The following is a 26,929-nucleotide window of genomic DNA, read 5'->3' on the forward strand; positions in this document are numbered from 1 at the left end:
TAACAAAAAATACAAGAATAACATGCTGCAGATTATTGAAGGTAGAGGTGCAATACTATTCGATTCGCTTTTAGTGATGGGGAGTCCCTGATGAAAGTTCCACCTCGTCTGAGTATATAATTGTTTGAAAAGTACCTATATGAGGGAAAGGTTGAAATGGAACACCTACAGACCTATCTATACACCCGAAGGTGGAATAATTCTCTCAATGAATAGGCATGAAGAAGGAAAAAAAGGAACTTGATAAATTAACCAAAAACACATTGCTAATGTTTTCAATAGCCAAATTGTCATATTCTCACTTTTATCAATGTAGGTACGAGTTAATAATAAATCTGTGAAGTGTTGAACTTCCAATAACAATAATTCTCTGGTAAGGTAGCCTATTATAAAAAATCAAATTACAAATAGACTACCGTACTGAAGAATTATTGTTATTGAAAGTTCTATGACAATTTGGCTATTGAAATCAGTAGCACTATGTCTTTGGTTAATTTGTCAAGTTCCTTTCTTCCTATGATCCCTTCCACTTGAAACAAAGGACAACTATTATCAAACAGGATTCGGTTGAGCAATTGTATTGGAACGCCCAGTTGAGCATCGATCACAACTGTATGCACAACTGGAAGTTAGTAATGGATAATTTGAGGCGAGACAAGCATCCGTGGGAGTCGGCCTTTCGACGCTTAGTAGGGTGACCAGTGACCAGTGACCAACCCCGCATCGGCAACAAAGCTAGCTGACGATTTAATAAACATACTGGTAACGGTGCGATTATAGCCGCGATAAATAATGCCTCCTGTAACATGAGACTTGGCTTGTTTTCCTCCTCTTCATAATCCTCCGCCTCTTCTCCTTGTCTTCATCATTATCATCGCCTTCTCTCGCACTTAGTGCTCCATCACAACAAATAGATTATTGAAAAGAATTAATGAGCTGCGCTCAGATGAGATGCGATACCCGAATTATCGATGAAGTAGTGCATCAGGTGCTTCTAAATTATTCGCCTGGAAAAAACAGCCCGGCAAACTGAGATCGGTGGCCCGTGCTGTCCGAGTTGCCAGCACTCAAATTATACGTCCACCATTCATTACACGTTCATCTCTCCTTGTCACTCCACTTCCCCACACGCTCTCCATCTCCTTCCACTAGGCCGCGTTACACACTCGTACACCTCTGTGAAGGCGTATATTAATAAATAGGACCCTTACAGTCGTTCGGCCGTTAAAGCTGGCAACATCAACGGCCGTAAATTCGAGATTACTATTATTTTGAAAAGAGGCGGCCCTCTTGCTTCCATCGAGTTGTCGATAATAAAACTCTTAATACTGTCCGCGCATAACGACCGATCTGTGTAGTTGAAGCCAGCCGGGCAACGCAACGCAAAGCACCACTCACAACTTGGCAGTGGGCTCAACAACACCTCAACAACAAAACTAATAAGAATAGAATGGGAAGAAGGTAGAGAAGGAGGAGGTCGAGAAAAAGGAGGATAAACAGGAAAAGAAGAAAAAGAAAAAGAAGAAGTGTGAAAGAAGGAGAAGGGGAAATAGAAGAGAAAAAGAAGAAAATGAGAACACAAGTGAGAAAAGGAAGAAAGGAGGATAAAAAAAAGAGAAGTAAGAGGAAGAAGGAGAAAAGGAGTAGAAAAATGAAAAGAGAAAGTTTAAAAAGGGTGAAAGAGAGTGGAAAAGAAGAAGTAGGAGAAAAGAATGAAGGAGAAAAAGAGCAGAAAAATAGAGAAGGTAGAGAGTAGAAGTAGGGAATAGAGATTAGAGTAGAGAAGGTTTAAAAAGGGTAAAAGATAACGGAAAAGAGAAAGAAAGAGAAAAAAGAGAAAGAGGAGAGAAGAATCAGGAAAAGGGAAAGAGAAAGTTATTGAAAATGAGAAAAATGAGTGAAGAAGACAAAGTAGAAGTAAAAGAACAAGAAGAAAAAGGAAAAGAAGAGGGAGAAGGAGAAAGTAGGAAATAGAAAAGAGACAGATAAAAAAGTGATAATGAAGAAGACAAAGAAGAAAAAGGAGGAGTAGCAGAAGAAGGAGGAGGAGGTAGAGAATGAAGGAAGGTGTTTCGTCGCCATGCAAGTTGGACGATTAATTAATGCATTTGAATCACACAACTTCTGTTTGTTGAGCCGACAGAGCCAAGGCTGGCTGGCTTTCCCACTCGCCCACACTCAAATCAAATCTGCCGCAGTGCAACTCATATGCTCAATAATATTAAAATGAGTTTCGGGGTATCAAGGATTGTTGTCATTTGGACAAATCTCTCGCATAACGCATAAAACAAATCCGGATTCAAAAAGTAAATCAAGAGGATTCTCTTAAAGCATGTATGTAGAGAGAGTATCGATAACAGCAAGCTTGATACAAATGGTCTTTGGGATTTAGGCATGAGAAATGTTTCACAAATATTTACAACTGAGCTGACGTAGATAAAAATTGAATTCACTTTTTACTTTCCTTGCCCTATTACCATAGGTAAGGGAAGTAAAGTATTGCTTTCCAAAAAAAATTAGGGTGCCCCAATTTCCAAATTTCTATACGTTTCAAGGTCCCCTGAGTCCAAAAAAGTGGTTTTTGGGTATTGGTCTGTGTGTGTGTGTGTGTGTGTATGTGCGTCTGTGTACACGATATCTCATCTCCCAATGTACGGAATGACTTGAAACTTGGAACGTAAGGTTCTTACACTATGAGGATCCGACACGAACAATTTCGATCATATGCGATTCAAGTTGGTGGCTAAAATGGCAAAAATGTTGTCAAAAACAGGGTTTTTCGCGATTTTCTCGAAAACGGCTCCAACGATTTTGATGAAATTCATACCTAAAATAGTCATTGATAAGCTCTATCAACTGCCACGAGTCCCATATCTGTAAAAATTTCAGGAGCTCCGCCCCATCTATGCAAATTTTGATTTTAGATTCTCAATTATCAGGCTTCAGATACAATTTAAACAAAACAATTCGAGTGGAAAAGATTGAGCATGAAAATCTCCACAATTAATGTTCAGTAACATTTTCACCTTAAATTGAAAATAAGCTCGAAGTTCGAGAAAATAAGATTATTAAATTGCAAACTGTTGGCAACTGTTGATTCTATTAAATCATTCACTATGAAGAGATAGCAGACCTCGTGTGTCTACAGCGTTATTGTCCTGTCACCAGCTGGCTCAGATCTTGAGATGCGCGGGAACACTAGCGTCAGGTGATAAATTTTCATAACGGCAAGGAAAGTAGTGTGAGTGCGCCACACCAGATTTTTAAAAATTATACTTTAACAAAAGGATAATAGAATAGAAGTAGATAATTAGATATTTTGTCAAAAATTGAAAAGTAGAAAATCAATTAAGAAAAAAGTAACTAGTGTAATGTTTAGTTGAACTAGTGTCTACAGTATAGAATCATACAGGGTAAAAAATTACAATTATAATTAAATTTTGTTCAAAATTAAGGGGCATCAAACCAAAATCAAGGGCAAGACTATAATAGTTCGGAATATTAACTCATATTAGGGGAAAAATATTAATTTAATCTTCCTTTGGCTATTTTTCTTGGGAATACACTAGAAAATTGACAACGAATCGCTTTACACATTATGCAATGAGTAGAACAGTGTTTTAGGCAGACCAATAGATCACCTCGATTATTAGGAGCAGAATAATTTTAGCTATTGTCCGACATAGATGTTTTCTTGAAATTATGGTTCAACCGCGATGAAATGTGCTACCATATCATGAGATGATTATGATCATCTAATTCCCTTGAAAATGCTTCTTGAGATTCACTAAATATAAATTTATGTTGAATGTTAAATAGGAGTAATTTGTCATCAAAATTAAAACTTTTACTCACACATTAGTTCCCTACTCAGGTCGGCAACTCCTGCGATTCAAATTTTTCAGCGAACGTGTAGCGCGTTTTAATCAGCCAAGATTGCGTTGTCAACCCACGGCCGCCGCTGCATGTTCAACATTCAATTAAATCTAGGACAGAGCGGCGCATAAAATTGTCAGCTTTGTTATTAAAATGGCGCGCAAGCGGCGGCTTTATATTTCAATTTGAGCGTTGTATCATCGTCCGCCTTGTTTGGAAACTATTAACGGCCGGCGCATTTTTTGTCGTTTTTTGTTGGGTTGGCTGCGGGCAGCGCTTGCTCTAATTAGCAGTCTGACGCTATTTTCATGTTTAATAATGACCAGGTCGGTTGGATGCTGGGATTGTGGATAAGGCGCCAGGAGCCACAATAGTCGTTTACGATGTGTTGAAACGATGACCGATGGGATTAAGTGCTGGGGGGAGGGGTGATGAGCGAATGAAGCGCAAATAACCTCCAAGCGTCTCCTATCTGAACTCACAGATCTCCCCTCCGTGTTTATTACACGATAAATTAGTGCTCGATTTTATGGGCTTCAGTAACAGCGTTTATATCAGGTCTACAAATATCTACAACTGAAGTCAATTATCAATTATTATAGCAGCAAGTCAATCTTTTTGCTCTGCTCACAGTTGCATCATGGCTACTAGAATTTCCCATCTGCAAGGTCAGATATGCCACCGAAAAATGTCAGCATTTCTTACAAGCTGAGAACTAAGGAATGAGAATGATTATTGGTTTAAGAGTTTAGCTTTCTCCATGAGAAGTGGATAGAGTATTCCTATAATTAACACAACCCTCGATCTTCATAGGTTACTCTATCTTCAACGCAATCCTATAATTTTCTGAGTTATTCCTTCAACAGGTAAGAGCTGCTGCTGCTGCTTCTTGTTTGCCTTAGAAGAGCATTATTTTAAAAACAGTCGTGAGTTTTTATTCAAAGATAAGTTTCTGATTTAAAATAGCTACTTTATTTCAAAATCCTTGACAAGTTTAGATGTTTCATAATGCTCTATTAACTACATTACTAAGGGCCGTTTGCACAGTATGGACTGCTGAACTACATCAAGTTGATTGAGTTTAAGTTAATCTGAAAGTTTAAACTCGAATCTGTTAAACTAGTTTAACGTCAAATTGGTAATGGAATAACATCGTTTACAATATCAAAAAGACTGATTTCTACAGGGAATTTGTTATTTGTCTCAAGCATTAAACTGTGGTTATATAACTCATTCGTCGTTCGAGATCTTCAGAGCTGTATGCTTTATGGTATTGGAAGAAAAAAAGCGATCGAGAAATTTCTCAAATGATGAAATACAATTAGGTACTATTTTATTCTATTGATAATTTTTTAGAATGTAAGAAAAGAGAAGTATCTTGTTATGCTTGAATCTACTGTGGTCTCCTGCGTTTATTAAAAAACTTTCAAAAGCTTATCTCAGTGTTATTAAAAACATGTCTTCTGCTGGAAGAATACTGTTCAAAGTGATGTCTTATTTTATTTTCAGTCTTTTATTTGATTCAATACTAATTTGGCATTTGTTTTACTCAAGCAAAAACTTTTTTAAATTCTTCCTTATACCAAAAATTGAAATTATTAGTTCATTATCACCTGTTTCCGTATCGAATCTTTGCAGTTGTCAAGTTAATCCAAATTATTTAGTTTAAACCTCTTGTTCTGTTAGTTTAAACTTTTCCAAAGTTTAAACTGATACTGTGCAAACTGAATTTCAGTTAAGAAACAGATTTGGTTTAAACTTCAGCTTAATGGACTGAAAATTTAGCTTAAACCACGCTAAAGACAGTGCAAACGGCCCTAAATCACACCAAAATTAATTTGTAAGTCGATACTTCCAAAGTATAGATGCACATTTTGTTCAGGTATTAGAGTTTTTCGGAAATATTGTCTATACAGAAACACTGTTCTTTTCAAGATAGCACCATTATAAAAATATAATAATAGTGGAGTTGTCATTCTAAAGAATATCTTCTGTAATGTGTACGTTGATTGTACAGATTACTTGAGATGGTTTTTCTGATTAGTGATAACTCACTAAGGCCTCGGGGCAACTACAACGGTCATTATAATAGAATAACGAGAATAATCGAATATTAATACTGCGATATTATTTGCATGAAAGACGAAACAAAGCATACGTTGTACTCGTATCCACCAATTTCCCCCAAAAAATAATAATAATAAAATAGATGCTCATGCAAGATATCGATTGGGATTCGCTCAATAGGAAACACTAATCATTTTAAAAGTTTAATTTGCAAAACGAAGAATATTGAGTTAATGAAATGAATACATAAATTAAATGTTCTGTAGCTTATTTCACTTTTGTGGCACTTCCACTGGAGCTTGGCAATGGATCATCCTTCACAAGTGGAACAACTTGGGCCAACGCCTGCAATTCAAAGCATAATAAATCATTGGGATATGTTATTGAACATTAAAAGAGCATACGTCGTTTATGAAATAAATATTAACTAGCACCTACAATTGAGAGGCTTTTGTTCAAATTCGAATTCGAATAGGGCTTTATTATAGCACCTAGCCTATTACAAAACTTCACTTGAAATGAAGATTTATTCGTTTCTTGAATCTAGAATAGAATGGAGTTTTTGGAAAATGTTGATTAGGCTAATTATAATTATTATTTGAGAGAAAAAATATTTCTTTAAATATTTTTAGACAGAACTGATAAAATCGACTCAACATCAAGTCCTAGAAGTTTTCGACGAAACTTATAACATTTATACTGACTTTATGAATTGAACATCTATATTATATAAAAGCGAAATAGCACTGATTCATTCACTCACTCACTCACTCATTCATTCATAATCAACAGAGCTAAAAATGTACTGAACCAAATACGTTCAAATTTGGCATGAAGATTCCGTTGACCATCTAAAGACGCACTAAGAACGGACTTGAAAACAAATCCAAAGATACGCCCAAAATCTGCGTTTTTCCAGCATTTTTCTGCGTTTTCTCAGCTTTTTCACGAACTAATTGGCAAAAAATGTTCAAACTTGGTACACAGGCTCAGCTGAGATATAAAAATGTTTTATTGGAAGTTAAGTTTCGCCTAAAGTTCAGAGGCCTAAGTTCCGCGTAAGTGACTGATGAGTTTGAGTCGAATTTATTTGCTTTTTGTTTGTCTAAGTCAATAATAAATTGAATTATACACAGTAATGTTACGATTCATACCCAAAAAGTGTAGTAGAATGGACAAGCCAGGTAACTGATATTTATAATAGCTATACAGAGTGAGTCATATGTATGAGAACCCTTCAATAAGATGGAGACTGTTGTAGATATAATACTGTAACTTTCAGGATAAGTTATTGGTCAAATACTCAACCTATTGACGTACAACTGAATTTCAACCCCTTATGAGGGGGTGACTTAGGGGTTGTAACTCGAATATTTTAAAAGTAAAAACCCATTGATTGTGAGGTACATCATTTTAAAGGCCTTTTCAAAACAAGAAATATTGTGAATGTAAAAACCCATTGTGTGATACATCATTTTAAATGTCTTTACGGAAAAGTGACATGAATTGAAATGTTCTATGATTCTTGTATCCAAATTGACTGCTGATTCAAGTTTTAGTTTTTAAGGGAATGAAGGGTCGTAACTCAAATATTTTGAATGTTAACACCCATTGTGTTGTACATAATTTTCAAGGCCTTTCTAAACCAAGAAAGATGACATCAATAAAAATGTTCTATGATACTTTTATCCAAAAAGCTGATTGAAGTTGTAGTTTTTAAAATATTCGAGTTACAACCCCTAAATTCACCCTCTTATGAGGGGTTGAAATTCAGTTTTACATCAAAAGGTAGAGTATTTGACCAATAACTTATCCTAAAAGTTACAGTATTATATCTACAACAGTCTCCAAACTATTGAAGGGTTCCCATACATACGGGCATGAGGTATGCCCCACAAATGCAAGCTCTATGCTATTATTGACTTTCCTTTCGATGAATCGACTATAGGTAAGGTTCAATTGCTGTGTATCAGGAGCTGAATCACTATATTATTATCAGCATGAATTTTTCCATCGATTTTTAAAAAAGTTATGAGAAAAAAAAGCAAAAAATTTGAGGCGAACGTGTTTTTATAAAATATGGAGAGAACCATCGAAACACACAGTAACTTGTATGTAGCTGCTCACACTGAACGCAACCAACAAGGGCACACGTTCAGTTGAGTTATCCTATTGCTCTTTCTAGATTTTGCTTCTAATCTGCGCGCTTGGTCATACATGACCACGCGTGTAGTTGCAAACATACGCATTCAATGAGATCATACCCTTAAAATAAAAATAGAAGCTGAAGGTGGTGCACGCAGCACTCATACAATTCTCAGTAGGTTTGATGAACCAAGTCTCATAACTGCCTACCTGATGCATTCAGGTCTTCTTCAGGGGCCCGTTGCAATTTGCAACACGCATAAACCACTCAACTTTATCAGTGCACAGTGAAATACACCGTGTCCCACGAGGAGGTTTACACGTTTGATTTTATATTGTGCCCATTCATGCACCGAACTTTTTTAAATTTTACACAATATACAAAATAGGTTCTAAAAATATTCTGGGAAAATTTCAACACCCTAACCTTCGTAAAAACAAAATGGCGGTATATTGAAAAACGATACTTTAAGAAAATTAAAAAAGTGTTTTTGGTTTTATTAAATATGTTTATTGTTGCACTTTAGAGCAATATGACTTTTAAATAAAAAACTATAACATAACCTAATGAATAACTTAGCCTGAGTCCAAAATTATTAAAATTGAAATCCATCCACAGCAACTTACACACTGATAACAGCGCTCAAGAAATGATTTGTAAGCTCTTACAAAGAAACTCCGCGGTATCCGGAGAAGTTCCTCTTCTATTGATCGTTTAGTTCCTCATCATTATTGAAGCTATGGGTATAAACTTGTTCCTTCAAGTAACCCCATAAAAAGAAATCACAGTTAAATTTGGTGATCGGGGTGGCCAATCTAAAAAGTCACTTCCACGACCAATCCAACGGCTATGAAGTTTGTCATTTAGTAATTGCTGGACATGATTTGCGAAATAAGGTGGAGCACCATTTTGTTGGAAGGTTGCTTGATTCATTTCTGGTACCATCAAATGAGTCAAGACTACCGCAACGAAGTAAACAAATCAGATGATAACTCATAAAAGAGGAGTTTTCATAGGGAGTGAATAGGTAAAATTTTCAATATGCCGCCATTTTGTTTCTATGAAGGTTAGGAAGCTGAAATTTTCCCAGAATATTTCCAGAACCTACTTTGTAAACTGTGTAAAATTTAAAAAAGTTCGGTACATGAATGGGCACGTAATATGAAATTAAACCTCTTCGTGGGACACTCTATATAACTTACTGTAAATACAAAACTACATAAACTTGGAATACTTTGACTTTCAAAGTTTTGCAATTTAACTTCCTACCAGGAGCGATTTAATTTATTTCCAATGAGAGTTTAAAGTGTGTACATTTTTCATGTATCTGATAATAAGATAAGAAACGCAACCAGTGTTTTTATGGTGGAATATGTCTTACCTCTTCCACTTCTTCCTTAGTGAACATGTGGAATTTCTTTTCGGGAGTAACGGTGACAACTTCTACGTTGAACGAATTCAACTTTTCTTCCATCACTTGCTTCAAAATGGTTAATACTTGATTGATAGCCTCTTTCAATGTCATCGACTGAAACAAATAAAATAAGAGACCCTGTGATATTTATTTAGACATGATCAAAGATGAAAATCATGTAAACTTGAAGTACAAGTATTTTAAACTACAATTTACCTGAAAGTTGAGATTTCAGTTGAATAAGAATAGGGTAGGAAGCTGATGGAACAGCCGTTAAATATACTAAACTAGAAAGATTTAATAATTAGACTATACAATTCAAGGACATATAGATAATGACTCTTCGAATAAGTACTTGGGTTTATTCTAACAATATTGATAATTATGTTTAGGAGAGGGAAAATAAGGTAACCTTGTGCTATTCCTCTCCCTAATTTGGATAATTTTACACATAGCCCGAAATAGGTTATTGAGTCTTGCAGTCCTTCACTTCACAAAATTTTCAGTCCACAAATATTTCCACAGAGAAAATTTATAAAACCTAATATAGAAGAGATATTACACATTATTATCAAGGGAATAAGCATTTTCTACAATGACACGCCATAAACAAAAGTGGATTGAATTGGTGTCAGCGGATTAGTTATTGTTGTTATCTGAATTTCAGACGATGTAATGTTTTTAATTGCAAAATATATTCAAATAAACATAAGTTGATTCTTGAAATCAATAGAATTCAATTTTTAAAATAAAAAATAATTTAACCATCAAGGACGTGATTCATCCATATTAACCTAGGTTTTCATAACAGCAGAAATAATTACTTGCTCTACACAAATGAGAGAAATCGATTCAGACTCTTCTTCGCAAACATGCACTACAGCCCATGTAAAGAATATTGATTCCCTATATTAGTGTTACTATTATTCAAACATAGGCCTAATTATTAAAACTTGAAATCACTCAACTTTAAAGAAAAATATTTCAAGAGAGTCAGTCTAACCAACGACCATGGCGTGGAAGGTAGAAGTTGATAATAAATCACTCGCATCAAAAAAAATCAACAGAATAATGAAATTTAATTATACACATATATTATTTGATGAATAAATTAGAATTGGAGCCATTTCGGGCACAAGTCTGTGATACTTTTCTGGAATTTGTGTTATATAGGACTCAATTCTGATTGTTTTAGGGTGGGGGTGATAGTTTGGTCAGTTTGCTCTCAGCGGTCACTTCAAACATTCCCTACACTGTATGCATTCACAGTGAGATGGAGGATGTGTGAGAGAGACATACTCTTCCCGACATCCCTACTATGTCAGCCACTTTTTCAACGTTTAAGGGGTTGGGAGATCATCTAATATCTCGTGGCCTAGAAATGACATATCTCGTGTAGCAAGAAATGAATGTCTGAAAAATTTCATATTGTAAACCAACAAGTGTAACATTGTTTAATAACAATTTCAAATCAACAAAAATTGTAAGCATATTGAGTCCACTATCCAAGTGTATAGAATCTAGTTGCAACATTCTATAATATATTTATAAGAACAAGAAAAAAACCTAGATTGTAACATGGTTCTGAATACAGTTCAAATTTCACTTAAAATGTTTCAATGAAAATAATATGTAAAGTATGTAAAAAATTTGGGTTATCAAGTTCAACCAAGCCATTTAATTAACTTCACTTAGAGTCCAATATGAAAATAAACAGTTAATAGGCCTATATTGGTTTAAAAGAATTCTGTTTTTTGATTTGGAAAAAGAATAAGAGGTTTATGATAATTATAATCTCTTTGAAGTACAATTGTTCTTTCCACCATTTTGGGATACCTAACTACCTACCTACCTACCTACCTACCCAAAATGACTTTGAACTAGCTAGAAAACAAAGATAGCTAGCCTCTCTAGCTACTCACTCCTCTACCTAAATGTCAAGCCTCTCCAACTGACTACTCATCTATTCACTTCCTCCTCCGCCATTTTCTCTTGTGTAGACAGTAAGTTAGTTTTAAACAAACAGCTGAAGATGTGGCTGGTAAAACCACGAAACCAGGTTTTGTTTATATTATAATATTATATAACAATAAAAGTGGTTGACAATTTCAAATTGTGTTTTCATTTGTGTATTCATGTCTACTTAAACAATATACTTGAACATTATATATCTACTTGAACATCACTTTGAATCAAATTACTGTAGGCTATAACAACATAACAAGTTTGCTAAGTTACCTTGTGATAGACTTCCTGGAGACTCTGTTGAGCTCCTTCGCTGCCGGAGCCGATGGCTTTCGCGTCAAACTGCACAAAAGTGCCGGATGGGTCCATGTGGAACAGCTGAGGACCTTTCTCGTCGATACCAGCGAACAGGATGGCCACGCCAAACGGTCGGCTCTGTTCAGAGTGACGTGCCACATCAAACGATTATTAGAACGTTTACAAAAATAATTAATGATGAAATCTCATTATACACATATATTATTTGATGTATAAATTAGAATTGGAGCCATTTCGGGCACAAGTCTGTGATACTTTTCTGGAATTTGTGTTATATGGGACTCAATTCTGATTGTTTTAGGGTGGGGGTGATAGTTTGGTCAGTTTGCTCTCAGCGGTCACTTCAAACATTCCCTACACTGTATGCATTCACAGTGAGATGGAGGATGTGTGAGAGAGACATACTCTTCCCGACATCCCTACTATGTCAGCCACTTTTTCAACGTTTAAGGGGTTGGGAGATCATCTAATATCTCGTGGCCTAGAAATGACATATCTCGTGTAGCAAGAAATGAATGTCTGAAAAATTTCATATTGTAAACCAACAAGTGTAACATTGTTTAATAACAACTTCAAATCAACAAAAATTGTAAACATATTGAGTCCACTATCCAAGTGTATAGAATCTAGTTGCAACATTCTATAATATATTTATAAGAACAAGAAAAAAACCTAGATTGTAACATGGTTCTGAATACAGTTCAAATTTCACTTAAAATGTTTCAATGAAAATAATATGTAAAGTATGTAAAAAATTTGGGTTATCAAGTTCAACCAAGCCATTTAATTAACTTCACTTAGAGTCCAATATGAAAATAAACAGTTAATAGGCCTATATTGGTTTAAAAGAATTCTGTTTTTTGATTTGGAAAAAGAATAAGAGGTTTATGATAATTATAATCTCTTTGAAGTACAATTGATCTTTCCACCATTTTGGGATACCTAACTACCTACCTACCTACCTACCTACCCAAAAATGACTTTGAACTAGCTAGAAAACAAAGATAGCTAGCCTCTCTAGCTACTCACTCCTCTACCTAAATGTCAAGCCTCTCCAACTACCTACTCATCTATTCACTTCCTCCTCCGCCATTTTCTCTTGTGTAGACAGTAAGTTAGTTTTAAACAAACAGCTGAAGATGTGGCTGGTAAAACCACGAAACCAGGTTTTGTTTATATTATAATATTATATAACAATAAAAGTGGTTGACAATTTCAAATTGTGTTTTCATTTGTGTATTCATGTCTACTTAAACAATATACTTGAACATTATATATCTACTTGAACATCACTTTGAATCAAATTACTGTAGGCTATAACAACATAACAAGTTTGCTAAGTTACCTTGTGATAGACTTCCTGGAGACTCTGTTGAGCTCCTTCGCTGCCGGAGCCGATGGCTTTCGCGTCAAACTGCACAAAAGTGCCGGATGGGTCCATGTGGAACAGCTGAGGACCTTTCTCGTCGATACCAGCGAACAGGATGGCCACGCCAAACGGTCGGCTCTGTTCAGCGTGCCACATCAAACGATTATTAGAACGTTTACAAAAATAATTAATGATGAAATCTCATTTGAATGATATAAGCATTCATAACATCCAAATTCAAAATTTATTCATTTATTAGAAATAAGATTACACAATTTAATGACGATACAGAATTTTAATAGAATAGTGATTAGTGAATAGTGATTGATCGTAGTTTTTCTAAATATAATAAGTATTTCCTACATTAATAGAGTGTTCAAAATGTCTAAATACTATCGGTTGCTTTCTCATTCCGACTTGCTAATATACAGGATGATTCACAAAGGGTGTAACAATAGGTAACTTGTTAACCGTTCATTTTACAGAGAACTAGGGCAGAGAACTTTATAGAGAGAATGGGCAACTTCCCTTCTTTTTTTGTGAAATTTTACAACATGCCATTTTAAATTGAAAATTTGGCCGCCATCTTCCACAATGGAGGAAAACTTTATTTTTTATTTAAATGGCAACCCCCATTTTTTTATTATATTTTTGGATTCTACATAGAATTTTAACACATTTCTACTCATAATTTTTTTTGATAAACCCAACGGTTTACGAGCTGGATGGTATTTTTTATTCTTATCATGAAGCCAATAAAATAGTGTTTTTATCAATTATTTAACATCGTTATATCAAAATCCATTTGAATGGGGACAGCCAACTTTGAATGGGGAACTTCCCTTCTTTATTTCTTTATTTGTGATATTTCAAATTGTTAAATAAATAACTTGTTAACCGTTCATTTTACAGAGAACTGTAAATGGGCAACTTTCCTTCTTTTTTTGTGAAATTTTACAACATGCCATTTTAAATTGAGGATTTGACCGCCAACTTCCAAATTGGAGGGCAATTCTATTTATTTGAATGACAACCCCCATTTTTATGAGATTTATGGATTCTACATAGAATTTTAAGATATTTTTACACTTGTCATTTTTTTTTTTTTTGATAAACCTAACCGTTTTAGTCCAGGCAATGAATGCTCAAAAAAGGGTATAGAGGGAAAAGTTTGGAAGACAATTTTTGACCCCGCAGTTCTTCTGTTTAGGGTAGTGAGGAGGTAAACATATCAAAAACGAATGAACGAATATTATAGGGAATTTATCAAGCTTCATTTCTGAATAGTTAGTCATGTCGGTTGAACGCATTTTTCTCAAGATATGAGCGTGTAAGCAAAACATTGAAAAATTCAACTTTTAAACCACCCTCATCCCTTCAGCACAAGGGGTAGTGATGGGGACTTTTGATATGTTCACCCCCTAACTGGTCCCAACAAAGCTGCCAAGTCAAAAATTGTGTTCAAAACATTCTCTCCATATTCCTTTGTCAATTGGTCTATTTTTGCATAACTGAATATATCACACTCAACACTGAAGCTGCTGCAATAGTCGTGGGGATGTGCGTAAACTTGTAAAATCATACATTAAATTGAAGAGAATTTGATTCTTTATAAGCTCATGATCAGCATGGATTTTTTCCCATCGATATTTAAAAAGTTATAAGAGCAAAAATAACAAAAAATTGAAGGAAAATGTGTTTTTACAAAAATGTCACATGTTTTAGAGCGGATATCTTGAAACGTGAAAGATATATAGAAAAAGTTGTGAGATCAATATTGTAGGAAATTATGTAAGCTTTAATTTCTTATGGAATAATCACGTCTGTAAAATGCATAATTTTCGAGTTATATGCGAGAAACCAAAAAATGGTACCTTTGAACCACCCCCACCCCCTTAGCACAGGGGGGTAGGGGTGGGGACTTTTGATATGTTTACCTCCTCACTACCCTAAACAGAACTGCGGGGTTAAAAATTGTCTTCCTAACTCTTCGCTCTATAACACTTCGTTGACTGGGCTATTTAGGATGTACAGCCATAATAAGCCAGTAATGCAATATCCTTAAATTATTCATATGATTATGTGTGGCTTATTATGGCTGTACATCCTAAACGGTTAGGTTTATCAAAAAAATGACAAGAGTAAAAATGTCTTTGAATTTTACATGGAATCCAAAAATTTTATAAAAAATGGGGATTGCCATTCAAATAAATAAAACACCTACTACAGTGTGAATGATTTTGGTCGTAGAAGATAGCGTAGTTTGTGAGTACTCTAGTCTTCATAACTGTCTTCCATGTGTGCTTTTTTATTGTGAACTTATTGAGACTTATTATTGTTACTAATTAAGACCTGACATTGTTTTGACGTTATTCAACTGTAGATTGTAAAATGTACTGAGTTGAATAAAAATATTACCTTTTCTTATTTCAAATACTTTCCAAAAAAAGAACATTCATGAATTTAAATTCCATTCATATCCTCATTCAATCAGTCACAAAATGCAACAAATTTCCATATCGTTGAATAATGTTCAGGTTAATGCTTTAAATGAATATACAATCACAACTTAGATTTCAAGTGATTGCTTCATTATATAAATCTATTATTCATGCGAAAAAAATATTTAGGCTACGAAAACACAATGTTCTACAATCCATGAAGAACGATCTTTTCATTCTACCATTATCCATTTTAATGAATTGGACATAATTTGCTAAATATAATATTATAAGCCAAACAAGTGAGTTGAAATATTCAGGGAAAAATCAGATAATCGCAGAAATCTCTTGGATATGGTTATTACATGAATAGATTTCATAGCAATATTATCAGCCACATCCACTTCAAAAAACATTTTGCCACCTATTTTATTCAAATTTTATTTAAAATATATTTTGCCACCATTTTATTTCAATCCCAATGTGGAGCAGCATTTATCACATATTAACCAGGATATGAAGTTGAGATGTCACTACACACCAGATTCAAATTTGGATGAACTAAAAATAAAAAACTATGAAAATAAAATATAACTGAAAAAAATTAAAAATCAAATGCATTTGAATGCACTTACCATAGCACTACCATCCTCATCTGAGTCTCCGAAGCGAATAGCTAGATTGGAAACAGACTGCGCCACGGACTCAACGCTCATCTTTTCATCGTAAACAAACCAATGGTTTTGGCATTCTAATCTGGCTCTGTCAACCATTGTTCGGGAGTCAGCCATCAAACCACTTACAGCACATGCTGAAAATTGAAAAGTATTCGTTGTATTTCCATAATTTTAAAGGGCACATGCTAGTTAACTCATGAATAGGTGAAATATGGATATTTTCATATAAACTCCAGACTGTGTATTCTTAACTGAGGTTTAAAACAGTTTTGGGCGAATGTCTGTCCTTTTTACCTGAATTGTATTATGTATATGAAAATAATATGAATGATTGAATTTATTTTACGAGGTGGAAGTTATCTGTATTTTATGTCCAATTTAATTACTGAAGAAAAGTGCTCTTATTTTACTGAAATGATAAAATTATAGGCTATGTTACAAGTGATGGTTATAAGTAATGCAAACAATAAATTGATTTAATTTTGATTTGAATGAATAAATACTAAACAGACTTTCAATACGATAGAAGATCACAAAAGAAGGAGGAATAACTCTGAAAATAATAACGTAGAAGGATTTTTCAATAAATATGGAATAGCTTTCTTGAAATTCAAGAAAATTTCTTCTTTAAACTTGATTAAGCATAAACATAGTAGTTAATGAACGTTAAATAGTATTGAAGCGTTACACAATATCATATTAAACGTTAAAACGTTTAGGCCTAATCGTATTAAATGTTCCACACGTTTAATACATTATCCGTTCCATAAATTACAGTATTGGTACATTATTATGCAAGACTTATAACACAGTACAACAGGTTGATGATCCTCGACAAATTTAACAGTGCCACAGCATACAAGTTACAGTTAGTTTAGTAGGGAGACAAGTTGACATACCAATATGCTTGTCGACTTCGACAATCTTTTCAATAGTTGTGGGCTCCATGAGTGGAGATGTGATCCTCTTCTCTACGGCCAAAACGACGCCTTCAGCAGTGCAGATGCCAATAGCTGTTGAGCCCAGCTTGATAGCCTCGATCGCATACTCAACCTGCAAATTCGCCAAATTATTGAACGTCCGAGACTCAAATTCATTCTATTTTAAGAAGAAAGTACATTACAATAAATTTCTTCGCAAATTGCTCCTCCAATATGGAACTAATCCGTGTTTGAATCAAACAAGCAATGGCTCACCGTGAAAAGTGATATTCCATAGAAGCACGCACTACAAAATTTAAGATAAAAAAAATTATTTAATGAAATCATATTTGTAGGATTTGTATTTCTTATGACCTTCATATCTCTAAAGGAAAATTTTTCCAAGATGTTTCCTAATCTAATTTTATAATAGGATAAATCGTTTAATCATCAAGTAAAACTTCCATGATTTAAATAATAATGTGTTAGTGACACAGTAAATTTCAACAAAACGTTCAACATTTTTTATTGAACGTTCAACACATTAAACGTTCTATAAAATACAGTATCGGAACGTTATTATGGATGTCTATAAAACAATACAACAGTTTGATGATCCTTGACAAACTCAACAGTGCCAGAGCATACAAGTTACAGTTAGTTAGTACATTTTTTTGTACTACATGTTAACGATCGTAATCTGGGTCTAATTATTTCTTTACTATTTACTACTCCTCTAAGTATTCTTATTTGCTTTATTAGGAGTAGTACACCCCACTCGGGCTTATGCCTATGGTTGTCCACTTCTATTTCACATTTTTATATTTTTTCTTTGTTATTTTATATTATGTTCGTTTGTGAAATGAAATAAATTTAGCAGCATCAACAATGAATATGCTACTTGACAATAAAGGAGATGTTTTCTATTACAGAATGGTGGAAATCTTTGGTTGGATTCATAACAACAGTCCTAGAGACCAAATTAAGAGAAACCATTCTTGACAAAATTTAATATCGATAGTTGAGTTAAGCTAAATAAATACAAGTAACTTATTCCCTCATAGTTACAAATCAAGTTCAAAATATATGTTTCATCAAAACACTTCCATTGTCAACTCGAGTGAAAAGGAATTGATAAATTCATGGAATAGATTACAGTAGTTGTGTTATTTCACATGTAAATTAAATTGGAATATCGAAGTTATTAGATATGTGTCACGAGGCGAGACATCAGGTCATAATATGACCAGATTTTATCTGGATTCGCCGATGACACATGAGAAAGTGAAAATTTACGTGTTTACCCTACTAATACTCTAGGGCATTGTTCCAGGGTAAAAAAAATATCTAAATATCATATTTGAATTCTCCGGAAGTAATAAGTTATTCACACAGCGGCCATTATGCTTTTTTCACTTATTTATTTTTTTCTAAATAATGGTTAAACATACGAAATTGAAACTTTGCACGATCATTTATAACTAGTAGACAAAGCTAGGGAAAAATTATGATAATTTTTCAAATTCATAAAACAAAATGGCGGCCTTATAAAATTTTGTTTCTTAAATAACTAGAAACCGTTGGTTTAAAAAAACTTTACAAGTATAACTTTTCTTAGTAAATTTATTGGTACCAGATTTTTTAAGATTGGACCAATATTAACAGAGATATGATAGCCTTAGTGATAGGTGACCACTAAAAGTTTGTTGCAATGCAAACCATGGTATGCTTATAGAGTCGCCTCAACAATGCAACAATCACTATTTGCATTGAATGTTAATAGAAAGAGATTTTAGGTCATTTTAAACAATAAAATAACGTTACATAACCCTCTAAAGATGGATCACCAACCACTAAAGCTGCCATATCTCAGTTAATATTGTTAAAAAATCTGGTATCAATCGATAGGCAATTGAATTTACTAGAAAAATTATTCTTGTAAAGTTTTTGTAAAGCCAATGGTTTCTGAGTTATTTAAGAAACAAAACTTGAAATGGCCGCCATTTTTTTTTTTTTTTGAAAAATTATCATAATTTTTTTCCTAGCTTTGTCTAGTTGTTATAAATGATAGTGCAAAGTTTCAATTTCGTATGTTTAACCATTATTTAGAAAAATAAATAAGTGAAAAAAGCAAAATGGCCGCTGTGTGAGTAACTGAAGACTTCCGGACAATTTAAATATGATATTTAGATACAGGATGGGTGAAAAGTCCGAGAACGGCTTAATATCTCATACACAAAGGTAGATTGACGGTGGGTGTGATTGGGGATCCTACTCAAATTGAAAAAACTACTTTACAATGACTTTCAAAATCTGGTCCGTCATCTTGAATCCGCCATATTAAATGCAACTTCATTTTTTTAAATAGGAAGGTGGTCTTGCGATACATGATTTCGATAGGGAATTTCAAGAAGAAATGAATGGTGGAAACCGCATATCGATATCTCAATCCGTTTCGAAGATATTCACATTATTAATCAATACTATTCAAAGCAGAATGGAGAGAAAAAAGTCTGAGAACGGCTTAGTATCTCATAAAAAGAAGTGATTCCAATGTGGGTGTGATTGGGGAAGTTACTCGAATTGAAAATAGGATACATGATTTCGATACGGAATTTCAAGAAAAAATGAATGGCGAAAACCGCACATCGATATCCCAAATCGTTCAGAAAATATTCACATTATCAATCAGTACCATGCAAATCAGAAATGAAATACATGAGTGGTATTAATTAATAATGTGAATATCTTCTGAACGGTTTGAGATATCGATGTGCGGTTTTCACCATTCATTTTTTCTTGAAATTCCGTATCGAAATCATGTATCGCATGACCACCTTCCTATTTAAAAAAAATAAAGTTGCATTCAAAATGGCGGATCCAAGATGTCAGACCAGATTTTTAAAGTCGTAGTAAAGTAGTATTTTCAATTCGAGTAGCATCCTCAATCACACCCACCTTGGATTCACTTCTTTTTATGAGATACTATGCCGTTCTCAGACTTTTTTCTTTCCTTTCTGCTTTGAATAGTATTGATTAATAATGTGAATATCTTCGAAACGGTTTGAGATACCCATATGCGGTTTCCACCATTCATTTCTTCTTGAGATTCCCTATCGAAATCATGTATCGCAAGACCACCTTCCTATTTAAAAAAATGAAGTTGCATTCAATATGGCGGATCCAAGATGACTGACCAGATTTTGAAAGTCATTGTAAAGTAGTTTTTTCAATTTGAGTAGGATCCCCAATCACACCCACCGTCAATCTACCTTTGTTTAAGAGATATTAAGTCGTTTTCGGACTTTTCAGACACTCTGTATGTTTTTTACCCAGGAACAATGCCCTAGACTAGAGTATTGGTAGGCAGTTGGTAAACATCCTGTATATGATAGATAAGCTTACAAACAATTAGCATGAATTCGTTGAGAGAGAGGGTCCAATTACAAAAGTGCACACCTTTCTAATAATTATATGAGTTCATGGACATCAATTTATAAGTTTAAATAAGAGTGAGTATGAAATGGTCAAGACTTGAAATGGTTTCAACTTGAATCAAATCTTGGGATTAAATACGGTATCAAAAGGTCTACAATTCAATTATATTTTTAATATCACATCGAAAATAATAGACATCTTTTAATATGATTATGGTTTTATTGTAGATCTGGGCCTTTATATTATAACATACCATCTAGAGAAATTTTCGACCAGCCTACATAGTTGTTGTTTTCAATTTCAAGTAGGCTAGGCCTATACCAGAACAGTGCCTAATTTTGTGAGTAAACTTTATGTGAATTTAGAAATTGTAGATATGGTTGATGAATTCATTAAAAAAAGAAAACAAATTTGCCAGGATTGATTTAATACATTATTGTGAATACCTGAAATAGACGACCTTCAGGAGAGAACGTGTTGACTCCTCGATCGTATTCTGAGCGAGTAAGAAACATCTGGAAGCGAGAGAAGTCTGATTATTAATATTAATAACCTTCATTTTATTTCTATTAAAACGTAAGATCTAACTTGTCAAATTATGAGATATGTTTTATTTATGATCACTATAATAAACTCATAGTAATTGAACAACTTTTCAGGTTAAGGGAAGCGATTGGCTCTATGATCGTGCTAATAAATAATCGCTCAGAAGTAAACAAATTATCATCATCTTACCATCACTAGCCTGTAGCTTATGTAAGGATTAACTTAAAAAATGATGAGTCCTATGAAATACAAAAAAATAAAGAATGAGAGGGAAAAGACGTTGTGGATATTGGAGGAAATATTTTTTCTTAATTAGCCAAGAGTGAAAAATTTGTCATTAAAATAGATGGCGTATACGAACTGAAATGTTTAATAATAATTGTGTTCTTAAATCAAGCAAATTTACAATATTATAACTTAGGTCCGGTTGCACAACAGCCGGTTAAATTTTAACCGTGATTAATTTCACAAGAACCAATCAGAGAAGGCGGTTTTGAAAAGACCGACACTAATTGCCGATTAAATTTTAATCGTGATTAGTTCCACGAGAGCCAATCAGAGAAAAGCAGTCTTTGATTGGTTCATGTGAAATTAATCACGGTTAAAATTTAACCGGCTGTTGAGCAACCGGGCCATAGTCTGTAAAATAGCTTGAGCCCTTCATCTTAAGAAATAACAAAGTTGCATTCAATATGGCGGATCCAAGATGTCAGACCAGATTTTTAAAGTCATTGTAAAGTAGTTTTTTCAATTTGAGTAGGATCCCCAATCACACCCACCGTCAATCTACCTTTGTTTAAGAGATATTAAGTCGTTTTCGGACTTTTCAGCCACCCTGTATGTTTTTTACCCAGGAACAATGCCCTAGACTAGAGTATTGGTAGGCAGTTGGTAAACATCCTGTATATGATAGATAAGCTTACAAACAATTAGCATGAATTCGTTGAGAGAGAGGGTCCAATTACAAAAGTGCACACCTTTCTAATAATTATATGAGTTCATGGACATCAATTTATAAGTTTAAATAAGAGTGAGTATGAAATGGTCAAGACTTGAAATGGTTTCAACTTGAATCAAATCTTGGGATTAAATACGGTATCAAAAGGTCTACAATTCAAATTATATTTTTAATATCACATCGAAAATAATAGACATCTTTTAATATGATTATGGTTTTATTGTAGATCTGGGCCTTTATATTATAACATACCATCTAGAGAAATTTTCGACCAGCCTACATAGTTGTTTTCAATTTCAAGTAGGCCTATACCAGAACAGTGCCTAATTTTGTGAGTAAACTTTATGTGAATTTAGAAATTGTAGATATGGTTGATGAATTCATTAAAAAAAGAAAACAAATTTGCCAGGATTGATTTAATACATTATTGTGAATACCTGAAATAGACGACCTTCAGGAGAGAACGTGTTGACTCCTCGATCGTATTCTGAGCGAGTAAGAAACATCTGGAAGCGAGAGAAGTCTGATTATTAATATTAATGACCTTCATTTTATTTCTATTAAAACGTAAGATCTAACTTGTCAAATTATGAGATATGTTTTATTTATGATCACTATAATAAACTCATAGTAATTGAACAACTTTTCAGGTTAAGGGAAGCGATTGGCTCTATGATCGTGCTAATAAATAATCGCTCAGAAGTAAACAAATTATCATCATCTTACCATCACTAGCCTGTAGCTTATGTAAGGATTAACTTAAAAAATGATGAGTCCTATGAAATACAAAAAAATAAAGAATGAGAGGGAAAAGACGTTGTGGATATTGGAGGAAATATTTTTTCTTAATTATTAGCCAAGAGTGAAAAATTTGTCATTAAAATAGATGGCGTATACGAACTGAAATGTTTAATAATAATTGTGTTCTTAAATCAAGCAAATTTACAATATTATAACTTAGGTCCGGTTGCACAACAGCCGGTTAAATTTTAACCGTGATTAATTTCACAAGAACCAATCAGAGAAGGCGGTTTTGAAAAGACCGACACTAATTGCCGATTAAATTTTAATCGTGATTAGTTCCACGAGAGCCAATCAGAGAAAAGCAGTCTTTGATTGGTTCATGTGAAATTAATCACGGTTAAAATTTAACCGGCTGTTGAGCAACCGGGCCATAGTCTGTAAAAATAGCTTGAGCCCTTCATCTTAAGAAATAACAAAGTTGCCGAATTGTGTGAAATTGTGATTTTTTCAAATTTTTAATATAACAGTCAATATAAGATCAGATATACCGGTATCAGCCGGCAAGGCTCTTATCCTATCTCCACTGCTATTATAAAGTGACCTCATTCTACATTGAAAATTTAATGAACCAGCAGTTAGTAGTCATAGCCAAGTAGCCATGAGGTGGTTAGGTTTACTCCGTTAACAAGTCATTATTTGCTATTAGTGGATGTACAGTTCAAAAATAAGGCCTAAGCAACATTGACACAGCCTATCCAGCAACAACTGGTCAACGGCAACGTAGGTAGTGAATGGAATGGAATGGAGTTTGAAGCCTAGCACTAAATGTACGGTATATTATTACGCTATAGTTGGAGCTTAATCTACATCTAATGCAACATACTCCTTATTGAAATTTTAGATATCAATAAATTTCAATAGCACTGGATAGAAGTAAAGATGTTTAAAGTAATGTGGATATTTCCGAAACGGTTTGAGATATCGATGTGCGGTTTTCACCATTCATTTTTTCTTAAAATTCCGTATCGAAATCATGTATCGCACGACTATCTTCCTATTTAAAAAAATGAAGTTGCATTCAATATGCCGGATCCAAGATGGCGGACCAGATTTTTAAAGTCGTAGTAAAGTAGTATTTTCAATTCGAGTAGCATCCTCAATCACACCCACCTTGGATTCACTTCTTTTTATGAGATACTATGCCGTTCTCAGACTTTTTTCTTCCTTTCTGCTTTGAATAGTATTGATTAATAATGTGAATATCTTCGAAACGGTTTGAGATACCCATATGCGGTTTCCACCATTCATTTCTTCTTGAGATTCCCTATCGAAATCATGTATCGCACGACTATCTTCCTATTTAAAAAAATGAAGTTGCATTCAATATGCCGGATCCAAGATGGCGGACCAGATTTTTAAAGTCATTGTAAAGTAGATTTTTCAATTTGAGTAGGATCCCCAATCACACCCACCGTCAATCTACCTTTGTGTATGAAATATTAAGCCGTTTTCGGACTTTTCACCCACCCTGTATGTTTTTTACCCAGGAACAATGCCCTAGACTAGAGTATTGGTGGGGAGTTGGTAAACCTCCTGTATATGATAGATAAGCTTACAAACAATTAGCATGAATTCGTTGAGAGAGAGGGTCCAATTACAAAAGTGCACACCTTTCTAATAATTATATGAGTTCATGGACATCAATTTATAAGTTTAAATAAGAGTGAGTATGAAATGGTCAAGACTTGAAATGGTTTCAACTTGAATCAAATCTAGGGATTAAATACGGTATCAAAAGGTCTACAATTCAAATTATATTTTTAATATCACATCGAAAATAATAGACATCTTTAATATGATTATGGTTTTATTGTAGATCTGGGCCTTTATATTATAACATACCATCTAGAGAAATTTTCGACCAGCCTACATAGAACGCATAAGTTGTTTTCAATTTCAAGTAGGCCTATACCAGAACAGTGCCTAATTTTGTGAGTAAACTTTATGTGAATTTAGAAATTGTAGATATGGTTGATGAATTCATTAAAAAAAGAAAACAAATTTGCCAGGATTGATTTAATACATTATTGTGAATACCTGAAATAGACGACCTTCAGGAGAGAATGTGTTGACTCCTCGATCGTATTCTGAGCGAGTAAGAAACATCTGGAAGCGAGAGAAGTCTGATTATTAATATTAATAACCTTCATTTTATTTCTATTAAAACGTAAGATCTAACTTATCAAATTATGAGATATGTTTTATTTATGATCACTATAATAAACTCATAGTAATTGAACAACTTTTCAGGTTAAGGGAAGCGATTGGCTCTATGATCATGCTAATAAATAATCGCTCAGAAGTAAACAAATTATCATCATCTTACCATCACTAGCCTGTAGCTTATGTAAGGATTAACTTAAAAAATGATGAGTCCTATGAAATACAAAAAAATAAAGAATGAGAGGGAAAAGACGTTGTGGATATTGGAGGAAATATTTTTTCTTAATTAGCCAAGAGTGAAAAATTTGTCATTAAAATAGATGGCGTATACGAACTGAAATGTTTAATAATAATTGTGTTCTTAAATCAAGCAAATTTACAATATTATAACTTAGGTCCGGTTGCACAACAGCCGGTTAAATTTTAACTGCCGATTGAATTTTAATCGTGATTAGTTCCACGAGAGCCAATCAGAGAAAAGCTGTCTTTGATTGGTTCATGTGAAATTAATCACGGTTAAAATTTAACCGGCTGTTGAGCAACCGGGCCATAGTCTGTAAAAATAGCTTGAGCCCTTCATCTTAAGATTGGGGTTAGTTAAATCAAAACGATAAAGTATATAAAATATGCATAAGATTGTCATAAAGTTGCCGAATTGTGTGAAATTGTGACTTTTTCAAATTTTTAATATAACTACAGTTATAATTTTCATTCAATATAACAGTCAATATAAGATCAGATATACCGGTATCAGCCGGCAAGGCTCTTATCCTATTTCCACTGCTATCATAAAGTGAACTCATTCTACATTGAAAATTTAATGAACCAGCAGTTTATAGTCATAGCCAAGTAGCCATGAGGTGGTTAGGTTTACTCCGTAAGTCATTATTTGCTATTAGTGGATGTACAGTTCAAAAATAAGGCCTAAGCAACATTGACACAGCCTATCCAGCAACAACTGGTCAATGGCAACGTAGGTAGTGAATGGAATGGAATGGAGTTTGAAGCCTAGCACTAAATGTACGGTATATTATTACGCTATAGTTGGAGCTTAATCTACATCTAATGCAACATACTCCTTATTGAAATTTTAGATATCAATAAATTTCAATAGCACTGGATAGAAGTAAAGATGTTTAAAGTAATGTGGATCAGAAAGAATGCCGCTACGATTATAGAGTTAGAATTATTAGCTCTTAAGATTGTCATAACATTGACGATTTCAATAACATAAATATAAAGTATGTTCAAAACGATGATAATCTTATAGAACTTTTGTAAACAATTGGGCAACAACAAGAAAAACCAATGAAAAATGAAGAGCTAAATATATTTTACAGTACATAATATTCATTCGTCATCATGACGCATAACCTCAAATATATTACGTTACTGTGCATTTGAGTAAAGAATATTAAAGTATACTACAATTATACAAATTATAAAAAGCTACTGTAAGAGGTATTTACCTTGTATAATACTGTATTAGCTAATGCTCATACACAATCTACACAAATTGATTGAAAATTTTGCTGAAGGAATGAAACGTGAAAAAGCAAAAAATTACTAATTTTGATTTCAACAAAAACTTTGGAAAATCGAAGTCGTCAAACGTCGATTCTGATCCCAAGTAATCGATACTCCATTAGTCGATGTTCAAGTATTGATATTATCACAGGACTCTTTTGAGCGCAATCTGTTTGGCCATACTCCTTATAGGAAATAAATTGATTCTACGTCGTGAAGAATCACCAAGATATAGTGTTTTTGAACTCATATCTACATACAGAGCTGAAGGTATAGTGAGGTCCACGTTATAGTAAAAGT

The 26,929-nt window shown here is 33.8% G+C and overlaps 1 protein-coding gene across 3 annotated transcripts; it reads right to left on the reverse strand.

Annotated features, from left to right (window-relative positions):
* Positions 1 to 6,133: 6,133 nt before the first annotated feature.
* Positions 6,134 to 26,812, reverse strand: LOC111047166 (proteasome subunit alpha type-5). 3 transcript variants are annotated; one of them, XM_022332844.2, is made up of 7 exons: positions 26,572 to 26,812; positions 24,977 to 25,045; positions 17,173 to 17,326; positions 16,232 to 16,407; positions 13,132 to 13,293; positions 9,471 to 9,617; positions 6,134 to 6,288 (listed from the first exon to the last, which is right to left on the reverse strand). In XM_022332844.2, the coding sequence occupies exons 2-7, from the start codon at positions 25,043 to 25,045 to the stop codon at positions 6,211 to 6,213; spliced, it is 786 nt and encodes a 261-aa protein (XP_022188536.1). In that variant the 5' UTR covers positions 26,572 to 26,812; the 3' UTR covers positions 6,134 to 6,210. The 3 variants fall into 3 exon arrangements, with proteins under 3 accessions (XP_022188536.1, XP_039277118.1, XP_039277117.1); XM_039421184.1 differs by lacking the exon at positions 24,977 to 25,045 and adding an exon at positions 22,573 to 22,641 and having other exon boundaries at positions 26,572 to 26,729; XM_039421183.1 differs by lacking the exon at positions 24,977 to 25,045 and adding an exon at positions 21,078 to 21,146 and having other exon boundaries at positions 26,572 to 26,701.
* Between the last annotated feature and the right edge of the window lie 117 nt (positions 26,813 to 26,929).

This window comes from Nilaparvata lugens, chromosome 2, assembly GCF_014356525.2.
Source record: "Nilaparvata lugens isolate BPH chromosome 2, ASM1435652v1, whole genome shotgun sequence".
Lineage (NCBI taxonomy): Eukaryota > Metazoa > Arthropoda > Insecta > Hemiptera > Delphacidae > Nilaparvata > Nilaparvata lugens.